Source organism: Heteronotia binoei, chromosome 18 (assembly GCF_032191835.1).
Source record: "Heteronotia binoei isolate CCM8104 ecotype False Entrance Well chromosome 18, APGP_CSIRO_Hbin_v1, whole genome shotgun sequence".
Taxonomy (NCBI): domain Eukaryota; kingdom Metazoa; phylum Chordata; class Lepidosauria; order Squamata; family Gekkonidae; genus Heteronotia; species Heteronotia binoei.
Window position 1 is genome coordinate 21,468,163 of NC_083240.1, and position 18,625 is coordinate 21,486,787.

General features: G+C 47.3%; 1 protein-coding gene across 1 annotated transcript in view; it reads left to right on the forward strand.

Annotated features, from left to right (window-relative positions):
- Positions 1-18,625, forward strand: part of LOC132586716 (espin-like) — a 124,118-nt gene that overhangs the window by 61,589 nt on the left and 43,904 nt on the right. The window contains 4 exon segments of the mRNA XM_060258787.1: positions 1,328-1,510; positions 2,577-2,708; positions 6,126-6,333; positions 9,566-9,837. Coding sequence (XP_060114770.1) covers positions 1,328-1,510; positions 2,577-2,708; positions 6,126-6,333; positions 9,566-9,837 — 795 coding nt within the window.

Consider the following 18,625-nt stretch of genomic DNA (forward strand, 5'->3'; position numbering starts at 1 on the left):
AATTAAATTAACTGAGCTGAGTTTGTGTGAGCTAGTTCACAGCTTTTTAGCCTCCAGATCACACATTTTTGTCTTAGCTCAGGAAAAATGGCCCCAGAGCAAACTAATTTATGCAGCAGCTCACAGCTTTAATGCCAGTGGCTCACAAGACTCCACAGCTTAGAGGGAGTATTGCTGGTGAGCACTGTGAACGTTCCCCACTAGGCCAGAAGGAAGGGACCCTGGGACCAGCGACTTCAAAATGGAAGTTTTGCTCATGATTTGTCCCCATCAGCATCTCCTGCGTCCGTTTTAACCCAGTCTTGAAGGGAAGGTCGTCCATGTGGGTAGTTGCTTCCATGGCAGGCTGCCTACAGCCATAGTTACAAGGAGATGTCTCTTGATAAACGGCCAGTGGGTGATGTAGCATTGGCTATGTGGGCATGGAAGCCTGGCACGTCAATCCTGTCTTCAGTTTGCTGCCTTTTTGAGGCCAGAACCCTTTTCCCACTGACCCCTGTGTGCCCACAAGCTGGAGAAAGATCCTTGGCTGCTGAAAAGATCCTAATTCTGTTCCCCACAAAAAAAATCTGGAAGCTGCAAAAACGCACACTGCTTGAGCAGATCTGTGTGTCTTCTCTCATTTGGCCTAACTCAGAGAGCTCTAATAGCAAAACCCATGCAATAGCTTGTCAAGTCTGAGTATAACTTTGGCTCAACCAAAGAGCATGCTGGGTAGGTTCAAAGGAGAACCAAATGCTGCTAGTGCCTCTATACTGTTCCCCCTCCCTTTCTTAGAAGCTCTCCCTGCTTTGAAATGGTGATGTGTGAAAAGTCTTATCTGAACCTTCTCAGCTCAGGCCCAGGGGAGTCCTAGGAGCCTGGTGAAACATCAAGGCCAGTACACCTAATCAACATGAGACTATATTGGTAACATCTATGTGTGAATGTCCTCTGTACAATTTCCCTGCCCGTAGGAATGCTTTTGAAGTACTTTTTATATGCAATGTATTTACTGTATGGTTTCAGTCTCTTCAAGCTTTGGCCTAGGCCGTAAGTGTCCAGTATCAATAAACTAGTTTCTTTGTATCTACATCGACTCGTTATTGAATCTCAGGCCAGCCAAAATCGCACAAAGTAATGCCCTCAATTGAAATTAATTTTGCAAATAAGCAATTAATTTTGCTTTGGACCCACTTGAGAGACGGATCCCAGCTGGTCTTCCTGCCAGATGGCTTCTGGGGCTGGACCTGCTTTGCTCGACAGCATCGGTCGCCCCATGCGCCTTTAACCCCTGCTTTGCTGAGCTGCATTTCTCCCTCTTTCTCTCTCTCTCTCTCGTCCACAGATGAGCTTCACCGATATCAGCCTCTCGGAGCAGGATGATGACGGAGCCACCGCCATGCATTTTGCTGCCAGTCGAGGACACGCCAAAGTGCTCAGCTGGCTGCTCTTGCATGGTGGGGAGATCTCCACGGACAACTGGGGTGGGACCCCTTTGCACGACGCAGCAGAAAATGGAGAGTTGGAGGTGAGTGCACAAGTGGCCGGCTTGGCGAGTTTCCTCTCTGAGGCCGTTGTAACGCTAGAGGTCAGTTGGTGGGGAATGCCTTCAGGGGCAGATGACTGGGCCAGAAGGCCTGCTGGGGTTGAGAACTCCTGCTTGGGAAATTCCTGGGGATTTGGGGGTGGAGCCTGGAGAGGGCGGGGTTTGGGGAGCAGAAAGAGGGACCTCACTGTTGGCAGAGTAATTAACACAGCAGCGGTGCACAACCTGATTAAAGAGTAGAGGAAGGTTTATTTAGGCATTAACATACTTAATAGGAAAGAGGAGAGACAGAGATAGGTGCCTAAATACATCACTAGCTGAGAGAGTGGTTAAAATTAAATGTAGCACATCCGAGAAGAAGGGGGAAGTTGCCCTGAGAGTAGCCATCTGGAGACGAACTAGGAATGACACTGAACAGAAGGAAGGTGCTGTCCTGCAGGGTCATCTTCTCATCTTCTTTGTACACCAGACGTTGCCTTTTCCAACACTCTCATGTCCCTGTAGCCTAGTTTGGCCAAAGTGCCTGTTAGATCTGGGAAGCTAAACAGGGCCCAGCCATGGTCAGGACTTGGATGGGAGACCACCAAGGAAGCCTGGAGTTGCTATGCGGAGGAAGGCAGCGGCAGCTCACTTCTGCTCATTTTGTCTTGAAAACCCCATGGTTGGTTTTCAGCCCAATGGCACAGGTGTCTACAGAGCCTGGTCAGTAATCCAATATTGGGTTAGATGAACACATAAAGCTGCCTTCTACTGAATCAGACCCTTGGTCCATCAAAGTCAGTGTTGACTACTTGGACCAGCAGCAACAGCTCTCCAGAGTCTCAGGCTGTGAGGTCTTTCACATCACCTATGATCTGCTGCTTTCACCTAGAGATGCCAGGGATTGAACCTGGGACCCCCTGCATGCCAAGCAGATGCTGTACCACTGCACCACAGCCCCTCCCCAATTGGTTTGATTGATTAGTTGGGTCTAAGAATATCTCAGCTGAGCACCAAGAGGCTGCCCTGGCTCCCCCTTGTCATGGTTCTCCTCCTTGTCTTCCTTCAGTGCTGTCAAATTCTCGTGGTGAACGGTGTGAACCTGGGCATCCGGGACCAAGATGGCTACACTGCTGCTGACCTTGCTGACTACAATGGGCACTCCCATTGTGCCAAGTACCTGCGCACAGTGGAGAACATGGTGCGGGTAACAAAGGGACAAAGGGGGGGAGGTTGCATTGGAGGGAGGGCCGTATGTGACTGTTAAGGTGGAAGAACTAGAGGACATTTTAATATGTCCAGGAGGAGGGTGGTGCATTAGAGCCGTTGTTGCATCCAGGGCAGGAAAGTGTAACCCAAGGACCATGCGGTAGACTTCTGGATGACTTACAGTGGAGTGTGTGAACTGGTTGCTCTGAGAGCAAAGTGTATTTCAAGGGAGGAGGAAATGTGGTGACTGATCCAGGACTGCGCGTTCACACATGCTAGCCAGCGCTTGATGTTTCTGCAGTGAAGGAGCAGGCAAGCATGTGTGAATCAGCCTTCAGTCCTGGTGCATTCTTCTACAGCAGGGGTCCCCAACCTTTTTGAGCTTGCAGGCACCTTTGGAATTCTATCAAAATGGCTGCCACAGGAGGCGGAGCCAGCTACGAAATGGCTGCCCTGGAAGGCAGAGCCAGCTACGAAATGGCTGCTGCACCTTGCCGTGAGTCACACACTAAAGAAAGCAATGGTTTTTTTAAAAAACCCGACCAGTCAATCAGCTCTCCGACAGTGCTGCCCGCTTTCTAAAAACACCTGGTGGGCACCAGGAAAGGTGGGCACCAGGAAAGCTGTTGGCAGGTGCCACGGTACCCACAAGGCACCATGTTGAGGACCCCTGTTCTACAGCATTGGGAGCCAACTCACTCTCACCAGTCCTACAAAACCCAGCTCCCAGCTAGTCAGAGTTTCTTGTTCTGCTGCTCGTACTTGGGGAATCTTTGCATGTGCGTATGTGCCACTAGTGGATACAAACTGCTGCTCCTTGCTTACAGGTGTGCCAGATGGGGAGGGGCTCAGGTGCCATGCCGCGATGCCCCTTCCTAACCCCAGTCTCCTGCCTTCCTTCACCTTCATCCTAATAAATGTCAACTCCCTCGGTTCCCAATTTAGAGGCAAAAATATTACTTAGGCGGCCCCAGGAGGCCAGTGGGAGCTCGACAGCTGGCCTGTTACCCGGGGCAGCCACGGAGAGGATTCAAGGCACGGCTCGCAGAGGGGCAGGGTTCCTGCTTTTGCTCATTCCCCTAAGGGCCTATCCAGTGCTGTTGTCTTATGCTGTCCTCCGGCGTGAAGAAGGTTGGTCCTCCATCATCCAAGCTGGGGAAGGAGGGGGAAAGGAGCCCGCCAGCTTTTCTGGGACCATGGGCAATGTAAGTCAGGTTTTCCTGGGGGAGGGGGAGAGCTAGAGAGGGGGAGTGGCTGCTGAGGTCTCCATTTGCCTGTTAGAAACAGAGAGGCTTGGGGAGTTTCTGGGGACTACGGTAGGTGACATAGAATAGCAGGCATGTCTTGGAGGAGGTGGGAAGAAAATGTACAGAAAGGTGTACTGGGAGGAGGGCTGAGACATGAATATCTGTGTCTACCTAATACAGAATCAGACCACTGGTCCATCAAAGTCAATGCTGTCTGCTCAGACTGGTATCAGCTCTCCAGGGTCTCAGGGAGAAGTCTTTCATATCACCTGCTGTCTGATCTTTAACTGGGGATGCCAGAAATTGAACCTAAGACCCAGATGCCAAGCAGATGCGCTGCCCCTGTCTCTCCCCTCCAATACTCCCTCAGTCTAAGCTGTGGAGTCTTGTAAGCAAAAGTTCTACTTTGTGAGCTAATGGCATTAAAGTTGTGAACTACTGCATAAATTAGTTGGCTCGGGGGCCATTTCCCCTGGGCTAAGACAAAAATGTGTGAGCTGGAGGCTAAAAAACTGAGTTGGCTTAGAGGGAACACTGCTCCCCTCCCTTGTTGCCTTCTAACCCTGGAATTCATTCCCAGAAGGACGTACACATGAGAACTGTCTCCTCCATAATACTTTTGCTTTAACCCCTCCTACAAAATGACATATAAATACACATGGTTACATTTGTGCATATTGATCCCTTCTTTCCCTTCCCTCTCTTCACTCCCTTCTTTCTCTTCCCTCTCTTCACTCTCTCAGCATATCAGTTTCTTCAGATATTTTTGGCCAACTTTTCTTCCCAGTGGGGGGGACCCAAAGCGGCTTACAGCATCATTCTCGCCTCTTCTGTTTTAGTTTCACAACAACCTTGTGAGGTTGGCTAGGCTGAAACTATGTCACTGGCTCAGAGCTGGGAGCATGTGACTGGCCCAGTGAGATTCTATGGCAGAGGAGGAGATCGGAACCTTGGGCTCACAGATCCTAATCTAGAGGAGATGGTTGTGTTAGACTATTACTGCAAAACAGTAGAGTCCAGTAGCACCTTTAAGACTAACACATTTTGTTGTAGCATAAGCTTTTGAGAAACACAGCTCTCTTTGTCAGACTGCATCTGATAAAGAGACCAGTGTTTCTTAAAAGCTTATGCCACAACAACATTTTTAAGTTTTAAAGGTGCTACTAGACACTACTATTTTGCAGACCCTAATATGACACTCTAAACCCACTACAGCATGAATTGAGATTGTGAGCTCTGTGGGACAGCACTTTGCTGTTCATTTTGTGCATATGTGTAAGATCATCTTATGCTGTGCATCACTGATGTGGGATCTGTTAGGATTAGGAAGGGTACCTCTCCCACCACCCAGCATCAATGTGGTCTTTCCTCCCCTTCTTCCAGGACATCAAGTGTAGTGGGCAGAGACTGGATGATATTGGTCTTTTATGTGTGTGTGGAGATGCGGCTCTTGTACTTCTTTGAGGGGGGCTTGGTGGATGAGTCTGGTTGTTTTCCATTAGTTCAAATGTATGTTCTTAAATAAGTGAAGTGTCTGCAACAAAGCAGAACTCTGGAGCGGTGGCTTAAAATTTCTTAAATATACAGAAAGGATATATATACCCAAAGGGTGATTAACATGTAAATATACCCAAAGGGTGATTAACATGTGGAATTCACTGCCACAGGAGGTGGTGGCGGCCACAAGTATAGCCACCTTCAAGAAGGGTTTAGATAAAAATATGGAGCACAGGTCCATCAGTGGCTATTAGCCACAGTGTATGTGTGTATATAAAATTTTTTGCCACTGTGTGACACAGAGTGTTGGACTTGATGGGCCGTTGGCCTGATCCAACATGGCTTCTCTTATGTTCTTAGAAGGCTCTGATTGGCTGATTATTTTGGTTTGGCTTAGTGTTCCCCTGTAGTGTGTGGTTGAGTCATCTGAAGTTATTTTCTTAGGGGCTAGAAACATTGTGGGTTCAAGTTAAATTGCATATCAGAATCAGTGGTGCCATCTAAGATCGTGAAGAGTGTGTGTTTGTGTGTGTGGACCACTGGTCTGATCCAGCAGGCCCCTTTTGATGTTTTTATGATAGCATCTACTGCATATCGCCAGTGGCCATTACAGTCAGTCCCTGATTCTGCAGTTGTGACCGCCAGTTTCTAATTGTGTCTTGCAGAGTGTGGAGCACCGAGTCCTCTCCCGAGACCCCTCTGCCGACCTGGAATTCAAGCAGCCCGACTCCGGCATGTCGTCTCCCAACACGACCATGTCCGCTCCGCAGCCTCACTTTGACATCGGCTCCCCCAGCAGCACCCTCTCCAACTACGACTCCTGCAACTCCAGCCAATCCAGCACGGGGGAGAAGAGGAACAGCCAAGGCACCCGTAAGCCTTCTTGGGGCAGAAGGGGTGTCTGTGTGCATGTAGAAAGCGCTGCCAAGTCACAGCAGGGTTTTCAAGCCAAGAGATGAACAGTGGTGGTTTGCCATTGCCTGCCTCTGCACAGTGATCCTGGATTTCTTTGGTGGCCTCCCATCCAAGTACAGCCAGGGGTGACCCTGCTTAGCTTCTGAGATCTGATGAGATTGAGTTAGCCTGGGCCATCCAGGGTGAACATAAGAGAAGCCATGTTGGATCAGGCCAATGGCCCATCCAGTCCAACACTCTGTGTCACACAGTGGTCAAAAAAAGCAAGTGCCATCAGGAGGTCCACCAGTGAGGCCAGGACACTAGAAGCCCTCCCCCTGTTCCCACTGTGGATGGGGCAATACAGGATGGGACCAGTCTTTTCTCATTTTTTCCTCCTAGTCTCTTTGGAAGGAGGAGAGCAGGGAGCAGAGACTGTGCTGGTCTGCACAAGGGAAGAGCACCACCGTGTGGTGGCATTAATTTATTTTCTTGTAATATTGAAATGTGAGAATGGATCTCTGTTATAGTATAATGTGAAGTACAAAAAGATATTTGCAACGGTTTTAAAATGATTTTATTAAATATTGTTAGCCAGCATATCACAGTAGTTGTTTCTTGCATTAATTTATTTTTGCCATTTTATGAACGGCCTCTCTGTTTATTTGTACACAGGGCTTTTGCCCAGTATTGGTACCCTAATAGCACAAAAGCAGAAGCATGGATTTTTAAAAATAAAAAATAAAAAAGGCAGCAACCTATCAAACCCGGAGAAGACTTCTGTAAATTGAAATAAAGTTTTTACGCTATGTTTGAACATGTATCATCAGGATTTCTTTAAAAAGGTGACCCCCACACACACTTGCAACAAGTATAATGAATCCTGTTTTTGGAAGGCTTTAGAAGTCTGTATACTAGCTAGATCCCAAGCTTTTGTCTCTTTGAGGTACGCCTGATATGCAATCCTAAATCAAAGCAACACCTTTCCAAGCCCATTGATTTCTAGTTGTGGGGAATAACAACCCCAGGGGCAGCTCATTTGCATATTAGGACACACCCCCAGCAACACCACCTTTTTTCGTAGGAAAAAGCTCAGCAGGAACACATGCATATTTAGGCACACTTCTTAACAGCACCATTGTTTCACACAGCTCTTTTTTGGTAGAAGAAGCCCAGCAGGAATTTATTTGCATAATAGGCCACACCCCTGACGCCAAGCCAGCCAGAACTGCATTCCTGTGTGTTCCTGTTCAAAAAAAGCCCTGCCCAGGAGTATCCTTGAGTGAACTCTGTTCTATTTGTCCATGTAAGTAAACTGCTCAGGGAGCTTTGCAGTGGAGCAGTTCATTTATTTCATGAATAAGCAGACTGGAACTACATCCAGCAGATTTATTACCAAGGAATCCTCTTTGAAGGATGGTGTTCTTAGGGTGAGCTCTTTCCATGTCTGAGAGCAGTAGCCATCACACAGAACTACACATCCCAGAGTTCCTTGTGACATATAAACAGGAGAGTTATTATTTATTTATTTGAAATGTTTATCAGCTCCATTTCTGCCTTGTGGAACTCAAGGCATCTTACAATATAAATCAAGCAATTATTATTTTTTAAAAAACACATAAGAGTGCAATTTAAAATCTCCTATTAGGACGGCCAGTGCATAAAAACTAAATTAGTAAAATACGGTCCTTAATACAACTATATTCACCTGCCTCCTGAAGACTGAAAGTGAGGTAGAGTTATGACTCTGTGCTTAAAGTTAAATACATTCGCGATTGTACCGCATCAGGTTTGGGAAAGATCCCAGCAAAGTGGAGGGAAGTGCCCAAAAGCAGAAAATTAGAGGCTGACATTGGGTGGATGCTCCAGAAACCCCACTCCAGCTGAAAAGCCAAACCGTTGCAAAATCTCTGTGTGGAAGCAGCCTACCCTGTACCATTTTGCAAGCTCTTCCCTGCCTCAGTTCCACATACTGATATATTCCTAGGTCCAGTTCACACACGCATTTGTCACTTGATTTGTGGGGAAAGCCATAACAACCTCAAATGCTGTGCTTTGCAAGGGAGTCAGTCAACACAGCAGCTGTATGACCTGCACATCATTAGATACTGCACTATTGTTATGCCACAGCAGGGGTCTGCAGTCTTTTATAATTAAAGAGCCGAACTACGTTGAAATGGAGAGCAAAGGAACAATGATAAGAACAGTGCTAAGGAATTCCATCTGGAGAACTGAACGTATGCAGCCTAACACTGCTGGTAACAGATATGTTGATTGAGCCGTAAAGTTGCCACAGCCCAAACACTGGGTTTTTTTGCAAGTCCTTTATTAGGAATTAGCACAAATGAGGCCTCCTAATTGTTTTAATGTGCTGACATAAATCTGTGCATGGCTTGCATCTGGCAACTATTCGCCTCTGTCATTCCTCCTTCCGTAAACCATCTCTTAAGAAATCCTTTAGTCCCATAAACATCTTTACTTGCCATTCCTTTCACCAGGGCTTTTTTTTGTAAAAAAAGCCCAGCAGGAACTCATTTGCATATTAGGCCACACTCCCTGATGTCAAGCCAGCCAGAACTGCATTCCTGTGCGCTCCTGCTAAAAAAAAGCCCTGCCCTTCATCTATTTGGTTATTCCAGCATCTCACTGACTCTTTCCAATATATCTAAACTTAAAGATTGCATTTCTGCTTCAGGGACTTATTTAGTTCTGTATTTAGCTCCATATGGCTTCAAAGCTTTAGGTTTCAGAATCCTGTTTTTATAGAGTGTTACAGAAACGATTTGCAACTGGATTGGCTTGTCCACATGGGATAATCCCATTGCAAATGGTTGCTATATTCATGGATTTACTTCATTTATACTCCATCTTTCTCTCCAAGGGGGACACAAAGCAGCTTACTTCATTCTCTCCTCCTTTTTCCCCTCACAACAACCCTGTGAGGTAGGTTAGGCTGAGAGTGTGTGACTGCCCCAAAGTCAGTCAAGCGAGCTGCCATGGCAGGGTGGGGATTCGAACGTGGATCTCCCAGATCCAGACACTCTAACCACTATGCCATGCTGATAGCGGCTATCTCCAGCTCTGTGTAAGCGTGATTTCCAGTGATGTGTAGATGCTGCCCAGCGGGAGTTGCCAGCCATCGTGATTTGAACAATCCAGAGACTTCCACACTCATGTGAACCAGTCCTGTTCTGTTTCTCCCTTGCTGCAGGGGTTCCGGAGACGACCATCACAGACATGCAGACCTACATGGACATGCTCAATCCAGACCTAGCACCGGGGCACAGCAAGAAAGGAGACGACACCTCCCCCCCACCGCCTCCAAACTTCCCAGCGCCTCCTCCACCCCCCAACTCCAAGGTGCCTCCTCCTCCTCCTGGTTACCCAGCTCCAAACCCTCCTGAACTGCAGCACACGGCAGAGATCTATGTGCAGGCAAAAAACAACCTCCGCCATGTGGAGAGCGAAGTCCTCAAGAAAGAGGTAAGGCCTGGACTTGTGAGATGTCCTCCATTTTCTCTGAGCTCCTCTCAGAAGCCCTCTGCCGTGTTTTGCCTGAGCGGGCCTTTTCAAATTTGCTTGGAATTTTGTTATAAGGGGGGGGGGGGATGCAGTGGGGACTCTGGAAAGGCTGGGCCTAGCCTGCCTTGGGTTTCCTCTGGGAATCAAACAGCCTTCCAGGGAAGGCCTGCCATTTCTGAGAAGGTTGCTAGTGGATCCTTGATGTGAGGAGATCAGCGCAGGAAGAAGAACCTCTTTGAAAGACAGCCTGTCACACCACAGCTTAAGTGGGAGGTTGGTCTAGGGTTGCCAACTCTGAGGAAATTCCTGGAGATTGGGGGATGGAGACTAGGAGGGGCAGATATTAACCAGGACTGACCCTGCTAAGCTTCCAAGATCTGATGAGATTGGGCTAGCCTGGACCATGCCGGTCAGGGCTTGGTAACACGCAGGGCTTTTTTTGAGCAGGAACACACAGGAACGCAGTTCTGGCTGGCTTGGTATCAGGGGGTGTGGCCTAATGTACAAAAAAGCCCTGCTAACACATAAAGAGGTCTTAGAGCTGACACTTGTGGGCTTGGTGGTTAGTGGGTCCCAGTTCTCCGCCCCCCCCCCCCCCACTGATCTGAATGGCTGATCCAAGGACCAGTAGAGGGCATCATTGGAAATCTCAGTCCACCACTAAGAGAGATCATCTCCTACTTTGCTGAGAGGGACTCTCTGCCAGAGGATCCACTGGGATCCAAGGCAGTCAACCTCTGAATGCCAGGGCCAGGAGGCAGCAACATCAGGGAAGGGCCTTGGCCTCTGTGTCCTGTTTTACTGACCCAGCAGTAAAAACTGGTTGGCTACTAGAACAACGTTTGCATCCAGTGGTACCTTTAAGACCAGCAAAGTTTAACGCTGCATATAAGCTTTCGTGGGCATGCACACTTCATCAGATACTGTTTGAGACGGGATGCTTGACTAGATGGACCACTAGTCAGATCCAGCAGGGCTCTTTGGATGTTCTTCTATATCTCCATGACTTGCCCACTGCAAGTCTGTTTTACAGCAACGGATGCTGGGGCTCAGGCTGGCTGGAGCAAATTCCAGCTGTGGTCATAGAGGGCAGAGAGAGACAGGTTCTCTGTGCCTGTGTGGAGATGTCCTCTCCTTTCTGGGGAGGGACCGTGGCTCAATGGCAGTGCAGCTGCTTTGCATGCAGAAGGTCCCAGGTTCAATCCTTGCTGGTTCATGCTTGCCAGTAATGGGAAGTAGTGTGCAGGGAAGATGAAAGAAGCGAATTTGGAGCACGAATGTGCAGATAGAGAAAAGCAGCAGCCGCCACTTTAAAATCCGATAGAGAAAAGCAGCAGCCACCGCTCGAAAAGCCGCCTGATCGTGACGTGCTAGCTCACGCGCTTTGCTCTCCTTGCCGGTTAAAAAGATCCAGTAAGAGGTGATGAAATCCCAAAGAGCAGGGCTTTTTTTGTAGCAGGAACTTCTGTGCATATTAGGCCACACACCCCTGATGTAGCCAATCTTCCTGGAGCTTACCATAGGCCCTGTAAGCTCTTGGAGGACTGGTTACATCGGAGGGGGGGTGGCCTAATATGCAAAGGAGTTCCTGCTACAAAAAAAGACCTGCCAAAGAGCCAGTGCTAGGTTGGTAGACCAATAGCCTCCCTGTGCATGAAACAACTTCAAGAGCACCTAAAAAAGATACCCACCAAGGACATAATTGGGGCCTAACAGATGACATGAAGGACTTTGACTGGAGTCTTTGGAGAGCGACTGCCAGTTATAGTTGAGAAGACTGGTTCGGATGTTCAATGGGCTGACTCTGTCAAAAGCAGCTTCATGTGTTTTTATGACTTTGCATTTTCCAAGGCTGTGCCTGGACCTTTCCTATTAAACTTTTGGTCTCTGCTGTCGCAGGGGTGTGTTTGTGTGTGAAATGAAAGCAGTATCTGGTCTCTGTGTGGTGGTGGCGGGGAAGGGAGGGGAGGGAGACGGAAGGCAGAAAGGAACAATGGGCAGCTTGTTGGGCTTGGCTTCTCCTGTGCCTCACCCCCACCCCCCGCAGCTGCCATTGGGAAAGTGATGGCTCTGCTCATAATTTGTTTAATTGCACAGGGCTTTGACCGGAAGCATTAGTTATGACTCAAGAATGCCACTGAATGTGCAGGCTCAGCAGCTTGGGTGGCACCCGGGCTCTTCTCTACTTGTGCCTGATCCCTGCCGAACGGGCCGGGAGATCTTTTGCAAACAGCTAGCCCCCTGTGGATCATGATAACCCCATCCTGAAAACTCCTGGATTGCAAGCAATAGAGGTGGAGGGGCAGGAGGCACGGGGCTGCAGTGGAGCCAGGTTGAGGCCGTGAGTTTGGGCTCCTGGTTTCTGAAGTTGTGTTCTCTAGCTTGGGATTGCAGAAGTCTGCTGGAAGCCTGAAGCACGGCTGGCCAAATGCCCTGCTCTCTTGACTCCAAGCAAGCACAGAAGGTGAAGCTCCCAGGTTGAAAGCCAGGTCTGGGCAATCTAGAGGTGCTGGGCTGCTCGCCCTCTGCAGGTTCCAAGGCTGTACCTCCTTTCTGGGCCTGAGTGTACACAGCCTTGGCAGGCTGCCTGGCTGGCTCTCCATCTTGGCTTCTGTCATTCCTGGTTCAGATTCAAGAGTCTGCCTAAGTCTCATCTCCTCGGCCCCTGAGACATTTTCTGCATCATTTTTTGTGGCTTCTGGCTGCCCTAGAATGCCCAAGTTGAATGGGGAGCGTGTTTGAAACCCTATTTAAACCCTTTGACTTCGAGGGGTGGGGGAAGTTGGAGTCCAGTGTCACCTTTAAAGACCAATGAAGTTTTATTCAAGGTGCAAGCTCTCCTGTGCACGTTCACTTCTGCAGATACCTTGAAATGGACGTTGCCAGTCTGTACATACATGGAGAGCTATGGACCAGCAACTTCCTTTTTAATGGATTCAAGGAAATGTGCTTGCACACAAAAGTTTACACTCAGAATTAAACTTTGTCGGTCTTAGAGGTGCCACGGGACTTGAACTTTGTTCTGCTGCTTCAAACCAACACAGCTACCACACCTGAATCTACCTGTGACTTAGAAGGGACTCCCTCTCTTTTGGATGGCACTATAAAGTGGTCATGGAAAGTATCCTAGCTCCATGCCATGATCTTGAAGATCCTGTAGGGAAGCATGGCAGGATCAGGTCTCTGCCTTTGACCAGCACACTGGGAGGAGGGAGGAAGAGGCTGAGCCTTCCAGGAGAGCATGCCAGATTCAGCTGGAGGAAGTGCTTCCAATGTGGAGGGTCTAGTATCAGCAGCTGTATTCTGTGGCATTGATACTATTGCTGGAAAACAAACATACAAAACTCCATTTTCCTTGCAGTGTGATCCTTCCTCCCTTGCTGTCCCCCAGCAATGGAAGAACCTTAAACTGACAACAACCTGAGACTGAAATTCCTAAACCACCTGTTTGGACAGCTTTTAACTGTGGACGCCAAAAACGGTTTAATTGCACAGGGTTTAATTGCATAATTTAGGCCAGTAGGCACGATTGTTACGCTCACCTGTGAGTCCCATGATTGGCTGTGGAAAACCATGTGGTTTTATTTTTGTCCCGGTTGCAGGGATGATGTCATAGATGGCCATAAACCAATCAGGTTGTTAAAGTGCTGGACTAGGATCTGGGAGACCCAGGTTCAAATCCCCACTGTGCCACATAGAAGCCTGCTTGGTGACTCTGAACCAGTTACACACTCTCAGCCTAACCTATTCGCACAGGGTTGTTTTGAGGATAAAACAATAATATAAGCCCCTTTGGGTCCTCATTGGGGAGAAAGGCAGAATATAAGTAAAGTAAATAATAAATAAATGCCAAAGTATATGAATCTTTGGTTAAAAAAGTTCTCTCGCATAGTTTACTTGGATAAATTAATTTCAAAGTGAATATGAAAATTAGAGAACATCTATCTACACCTGCCCAGGACACAATCCTTTTCAATGGAAGAACAATACATGTTCATCTGTGAGCCAATGAAAGATCAGGTGCACCCATCATTAGCATTCATGTCAATTCCATGGTTCAAGTCATTTATATTTCAGGGTGGGGAGAATACCCCCCCCCCTTTTTTTTGAAGCACCTGGCATTTAAAACGCTGGAAGTTAAGCTGTGAGTAGTACAATTTTTGGCAGGCTTGAGAAGCTAAGACCCAAAAGATTAAATCAAAAAGAGTGTGATTCATGGTTAGGTGGATGTATATGCTGTTCTGCTTAAAGGGGCAAAGAAATAGAGCTGCTTATTGCAGTGCTGTTAATTAGGTAGAAAATAGGCCTTGCTTGTGAGATTCGGAACTCCCATTAGGGACAAAAACCAGCAAGTGTAAAATGTTACATTGTCTTTGGAAATGAATTCAAATACCACAAAGTAAGGAGAGTTATCTGAGATGAGAGAACAGAGGGAAAACTCAGATATGCTTCTAAATATTGGGGGGGGGGGGGTGTTGCCTTGCAAATGCATTGTAAGAATTCTGATTGTTTCAGAATACTGTGGTTTAGAAGGGCATCAAGAGGAATAAGTATTTAGGGTTTTACAAATAAGCATCTCTCAGAGTGGAATTTTAAAAAGCAAACTTTGAAAATTCGAATTTAAACATGGACATATTCTCCCCAGATTTTGGATTCTTGTGAAAATTAATTGTCATTTCCAGAGCTTTGATGCAAGGCCCCTTGCAACCCTAGGAGACAGACAAAGGGAAATGCAAGTTGTTTTGTGATCAAAAGTGTAGATTAATACTGAAAACTCAATTGATGTCATTTTATTTGTTTATTTGATTTATTGCAGATTTGGGGGGCTTGGACTGGAGCTGAGAAGGCAAGATTTGCCTAAGGCTGCCTAATAAGCTCATGGTAGAGATTTGAATAAGATTTTAAGAGAAATTCTTGTAATTCCTCTTTACCCAATTTCTCCCTGAACTCCAACAATCTGATTTTTTCCCTTTTTAAAAAAGGAATTTGTAATGTAATGTAAAAAATGTAAAATTTTATTTATATCCCGCCCTCCCCCGCCGAAGCAGGCTCAGGGCGGCTAACAGCATTTCAAGTAAACAATACAATAATAAAAACAATAATAAATTTGGAGTGTATGTGTTTGTAATCTATTTTATTTTGATCAAAGAGAAACTTTGAGAGTGCAGGGGCAGGAAGGGAGTTTGGAATTTCACTCTGCAGATGCCCAGAGGCAGGCAATTCATGTCTCCCCATATCTTTCTGTCTTCTCAATAAAGCACCATTCTGTAGTGTGTTAACATAAAATAACTGCAAAGGCTGAAATTACAACAGGGCGCATTGATTTGTCTGCAAAGTGAAATCAAAGAGTAATCCCTCTTTTCAAAGAGAAAGACAAGAATAAGAGGAATCCATAGCTATATTTTAAAAAGTAAATTTTGGGAAAAAGCAATTCCCCTCCTCATAACAACACCTGCTTTGAATCCAGAGTTTAACGGATTTTGACTATGGCTTCTCCAGAAAGTCATTCAAAGGAAAGATTTCCCTGTATAATTACTTTATGGAACTTGTCTGAATTAACCCAATGAACAATAGAAGAAGGAGGATGTTCATTACCTGTTGAATATTCCTCTTTTCAACCTGGCTTAGGGAGAAAAGAGCCTCTCTTAAGGGGAAGTTGGAGCAACACAGAGACGGGACTTGAAATGTTGACATCAGAACAGGGAAGTTAAATTAGGTGTGCCGTGTATACAGGGATGAGGAATCTGTTTGTAAAGGCATTTACTTTTCTCTAGGGGGGATACCAAAGCAGCATACAACCTTGTCCTTCCCTACTGTACTTAATCCTCACAACAACCATATAAGGTAGGTTAGGCTGAGAGAGAGAACAACTTGCCAAAGGTCACTCAGTGAGTTTTCATGGCAAAGAGGGGATCTGAACCCTGGTCTCTGAAATCCTTGTCCAACACTGTAAGTGCTAGTTTGACTCTTTTTTGGAGGCGGGGTGTGGTAGAGAAATCTAGTAATAAAATGCAGTCTGCATGAATTTACTCTTGGTTATGTAAAGACTGTCAGCTGGCAGGCATATGCACGAGATAAAAAATGGGGCTCTGGGTATACTGCCAGTGACTAAACTACTAAATGTTGATCCTCCCCCTTCCAGTATGGAATAATTATGCATATTTTAAAGTTTTTGAGTTAAAAAAAACCCCAAACACTTCCACTGAGGCTTAGTGAGGGTAGCAGGCCAGGCAGATCGGCCCCACTGTGATTTCTCATTGGACCTCTGCATACAGACTAATGTACACTTGGCTCTTGAATCCTATTAGTGAGAAGTCAGGAGTGAAATCAGAGATCTGTGACCTGGGACAGCAGGTTCTGAGCAGCAGTAGTGTGTCTGAGCAGTGAAAACATTACATCTCAACGGCAGCCCCCTCAAAAAGCCCACAGCCATTTGTCAGAAAGGGGTGTAGGGGGGAAAGCTGGGTGTAGAAAGGACTCGTTAGCGATGACAGCAGAGAAAAATCAAATCTTCGCAAGCAAAGGCGATGCTCTGAAAGCTTGATGCTGGATTACTTTCTCCTGCCCAGGTGGAATTCAGGAGCGTCTCTGCTGGACCCCACTGGATGGAGTGGGCCTATTGGACATTTGTGGGTCCTATCCAGCACTCACTCATGTCAGCCCCGAGGCTGCTTCCCTAGAGTTGTGCTTTCAGTTGCAGTGCAATGCCATCATGTTGCTTGCTGAAAGCAGTCCAGTTTAGAACTCATGGTGCATGGAAGGTGGGGTTTGCATCTCTCACTGCTTGCTGCCAAGTTTTGAACATCATCCTCCTCAGCTTTGCTGTGCTCTTCTAGTATTCTATTGATCCGCTACTAATGGGATCCATTTGTTTGTGATGGGGGCAGATGCTGAGAATAGCCTGTGTACTTGTTAGATCTTGCCAGTGTGGGTTTATTTTTTCATTTCTGTGAGCTGCCTGATGCATTTTCTCCCTTTGGAAAAGCTGAGATAGAAATATCTTTAAAGACATGATGTCTGAGGGCTGGAGTGCTGGAATTACAGAGATCAGTTCCCTTGGAGCAAACGGCAGCTTCAGAGCATGAATTCTGCCAAACTCCCTCCCCTGCCCAAATTGTGTCCTCCCCAGGCATGACCTCCAAACCTCCAGAAATTTCCTAACCCAGAGTTGGCAACCCCACAGATGTCAGAGCTGAAGCCTCTGGGGAACTACTCTTTCTGATCTTGCTAAGCCCTGCAGCCAAATCCCAGCCTTGTGAAGACAGGCTGTTTACCAGTACTTTGTTATTCCACCCTGCCTCCACATGGTTCTCCTCTCCTCCATTTTGTCTTCACAACAACCTTGCGAGGTGGGACAGTCCCTCAGCCCAGCCACCCACTGATTTTTATCGGCTGAGTGGGGAACATAGCCCAGTTCTCTAACTAATGCACTATTCTCAATGAAAACCCACTTTGTGCTTCCTCAGAGATGTTGTTTTCCTTTTTGGTAGTTAAGGCACACAGGCAGGTTCTTGGGCTGAGCTTTGCCCCCAAATTAAGTACCATTCCCCATTCCCTTTAAACCCCAGGGCTGTGGCGCATTCTTTTCCTCCTAGTCCAACTGTGCTTATGCAAAGCATATTTGCATGGACGCTGCTAGAGAGTCACATCTGGTAGGAAGGAAGGCTGAACCGAGGTGTGAACATGTATACATTCCCACCTCCCTTTCCCTCCCTGCTTAATTTCTCATTAGGAGATTACTCAGTGGATGAGGTTACCACCCAGGGAGGCAGGCGGCTGGTTTCCAGTTTCCTGACACCCTTCTCAGCCCCTTCAAAGAGCACCTTCAAACTGTGTGCTCCAAATCCTATTGACTGGCACACAAGGGAGTCCGGTCCCAGGACCTACCCTCATCCGTACCCACCACTCTGTTCGGAAATAGGGTTATCCTTCAGAGACTTCCCTCACTTCTGCTAAGGCAGAAGTCTCTTCGTGGCCGTGGAGGCAGCCGTGGCCCATGTCCTGAGCTTTGGCTCACAGGTGGGAGAGAAAATGTGTGGGTGCGTGCTGTGTCTGTATGCCAAGTCCCCCAGCACTTTGCTGATCTACGCCTTGAGTAGGTGTGCAAGCAAGCCTTACAATTGGAATGGTTAGTTTGGTGCAGTGGTTAAATGTGTGGACTCTTATCTGGGAGAACCAGGTTTGATTCCCCACTCCTCCACTTGCAGCTGCTGGAATGGCCTTGGGTCAGCCAGAGCTCTGGCAGAGTTGTCCTTGAAAGGGCAGCTTCTGTGAGAGCCCCACCTACCTCACAGGGTGTCAGAGTGGCTTACAATCTCCTTTCCCCACGACAAAGGAGACTGTAAGCTACTCTGAGACTCTGATTCAGATGGAAGGGTGGAGTATAAATCTACGGTCTTCTTCTTCAGGCGTCTTCCCCCACCCACCCCCGCCTCACTTTTAAATTAATTTGCAACTCCATCCAGAGTCTGGATTCTTCAGCCCAGCAACCTGTCTGCATTCCGCCTCCTACTTCTGGAGCTGCCCCATGTCCAAGTTGATCTTTACTTACGGCTCAGAGCCGGGAGAGGTCCCGCTGGGCTGCAATTGGCTGCTTTGTCGGAGTGATGTCACTGGAGGGTGAGCCGATAGGTGTAGCTAATTCATTAGTGGGCCCCTGTAACTGGAGAGGTCGGTTTTGGTATCCCAGGTGTGCAGAGGGCAGATATCGGATGACGCTGATGTTTCAAGCAGCCGGGCAGGCTTAGTG